We start from the raw sequence: 1,963 nt of genomic DNA, 5'->3' as shown, positions 1-1,963 counted from the left end.
GCGGCCTACTTTCGCGAGGAGAGGAAGTAATGCATTTCCAATGGGGGACCTCATGGCTCCAGAAGTCCAGTATTTTTACAGTCTATGGTCCAGCATCACCAGGTCACCTGGAGATGATGCTTACAGAGGCTCCGCCTCCTTTATCTCAGGCTTAGTTTTACACTGAACATCCTCTCACACAGAAATCTTACAGGTGTTAAGTCTCAGAATGACGCAGGGATTTAAGCTCCTCCCATCACAGGGCGGGAAAGCTGGCTGCAGATCTTCAGGAACTCTGGTAGTCACGAGTCTTCCGTCAGGTGTATCAGTGAGGACCATAAGGCTCCTCCTTACCTGCAGATTTGAGCCAATAAGAATCCTGTCTCACCTGCAGCACGCGCGTGTTCCGTTATAGCAGCATGAACACACGATGCAAGCTCGCTTCTCGGGCCTGGGGGGGGTGTCCATGCCAAAGACAGCATGAGACCCCTCACACACGCGCGCGCGCACCACCCGGCCTTTTAACCAGCAGACAGGCAGAAACAGTTAACAAAATTTTATTTAAACAAAAACCCTGAAGTTCAGGAACACAGAGCTCCGGTACGAAGCAGTCACGTGATCACAGAATAAACTCCGGACTGGAATTTCACTCATGCCCCCCCCTCCCCCCAACACACAGGAGAAAAACAGAAACTCCGGTGAGAGCGCTTCAGGTGACTCATCGTCCGCGTTAGTGTGCGCTCCCACTGCGCATGCTCGCAGCTGTGTCCCAGTCAGTAAACAATGACCCCCCCCCCCCTCCTCCCGACACGCGGGCGAACATAAACACGATCTTTAGCTCGGATAACAGTCAACAAACTCAATAGAATCACTTAGAACCGGAACCCTCGGGTCCCGGTCGGGTCCAGTCCGTCCTCCCGGCTCCGTTAGGAACAGGAAACGCCGTCCGCCGGCCGGAAGTCCCCGCAGTCCTGCAGCCGCCGCACGGCCTCTTTGATCAGGTTCCCGGACAGCAGCAGCTCCTGCAGCCGCCGCGGCTCGTCCTGGTCCCGGTCCAAGCGCGGCTTCCTCCACGGCCTCACGTGGTCCCAGTCCTCGCAGTGGGAGGCGGGGATGTGGTAGGGGCTGGCGCGCGTGCCGCCGCGCTGGCCGCGCAGCCGCACGCAGCAGCCGGGACTCTGCTGCTTGGCGCCGCCGGCCGCCGGTTTGGAGAGGCCGTGCAGGCAGGACACGGACACGGTGTTCGGGCCGCCGCCGCCGTGCAGCTGCAGCGCCTCCCCGAGCCTCGAGATGAGCGCGTCCACGTCCTGGGAGCCCGCGGTCACGGCGCGCTCCAGCACCAGGAAATCCTCCTTCCGACACGGCATTCTGCGCAGTCTGCGGTCCCGCTGCCCTCGCTGTGCTCGCGCTCGGCCCGCCGCGCGGCTCCGAACAACAAGCCGTTTGATTTGTAAACAATGGCTTACGTGTCGGACTGTTCCATTCTCAGCGGGGAGGGGGGTTGACCGCGTTGGGGCCTGCTTAAGTTAGCAGAGCGTCGCTGCGCGCGTGCGCGCACATGGATCACCAACTGGTTTCAATCTGATTCCTGTTCAGGGACCGGATCGTGGTCTAGGAAAGTCCGGGTCTTCTTATCCCCGCCCCTCTGAAGTGGTTCAGTCCATTCAACCCGCCGTTATGTAACCAGCCGGGGTCTCAAACAGACCCGGTTCTGCTGAGTCTGGCACGCGCGCCCATGAACTCTGTGACTTATCTGTCACGTGACACAACAACCCCCCCCCGCCCAGGCTTCTCAGAACAACTGAAGCTGGGCGTGCACGCGCAGAGAACATGGTGTTCGTTTCTGTTTCTAAGAACATGAACCTGCTGCCCCGGCTCGAGGGAGCGCTCTGATTGGCTGCTGCACCACGTGACGCCCACAGGGCCAGCTCCTTTTAAGGCAATGAGGGCTCCGCGTGTGCTCATCCATGTGTTTACATGAAGG

At 59.4% G+C, this 1,963-nt stretch overlaps 3 protein-coding genes across 10 annotated transcripts in view; 1 reads left to right on the top strand and 2 right to left on the bottom strand.

Annotated features, from left to right (window-relative positions):
* sostdc1a (sclerostin domain containing 1a) overlaps positions 1–1,963 on the top strand; it is a 441,057-nt gene that overhangs the window by 314,613 nt on the left and 124,481 nt on the right. The gene's annotated exons all lie outside the window — the stretch shown is intronic.
* LOC112136592 (protein DEK) overlaps positions 1–1,963 on the bottom strand; it is a 35,705-nt gene that overhangs the window by 14,506 nt on the left and 19,236 nt on the right. The window lies entirely within an intron of this gene.
* Positions 521–1,824, bottom strand: gbp (glycogen synthase kinase binding protein). The gene has a single exon (XM_024258417.2). The coding sequence runs from the start codon at positions 1,344–1,346 to the stop codon at positions 906–908; it is 441 nt and encodes a 146-aa protein (XP_024114185.1). The 5' UTR covers positions 1,347–1,824; the 3' UTR covers positions 521–905.

The sequence above is a fragment of the Oryzias melastigma genome, linkage group LG16 (genome assembly GCF_002922805.2).
Source record: "Oryzias melastigma strain HK-1 linkage group LG16, ASM292280v2, whole genome shotgun sequence".
NCBI lineage: Eukaryota > Metazoa > Chordata > Actinopteri > Beloniformes > Adrianichthyidae > Oryzias > Oryzias melastigma.
This window is presented reverse-complemented; position numbering and strand designations above follow the sequence as displayed.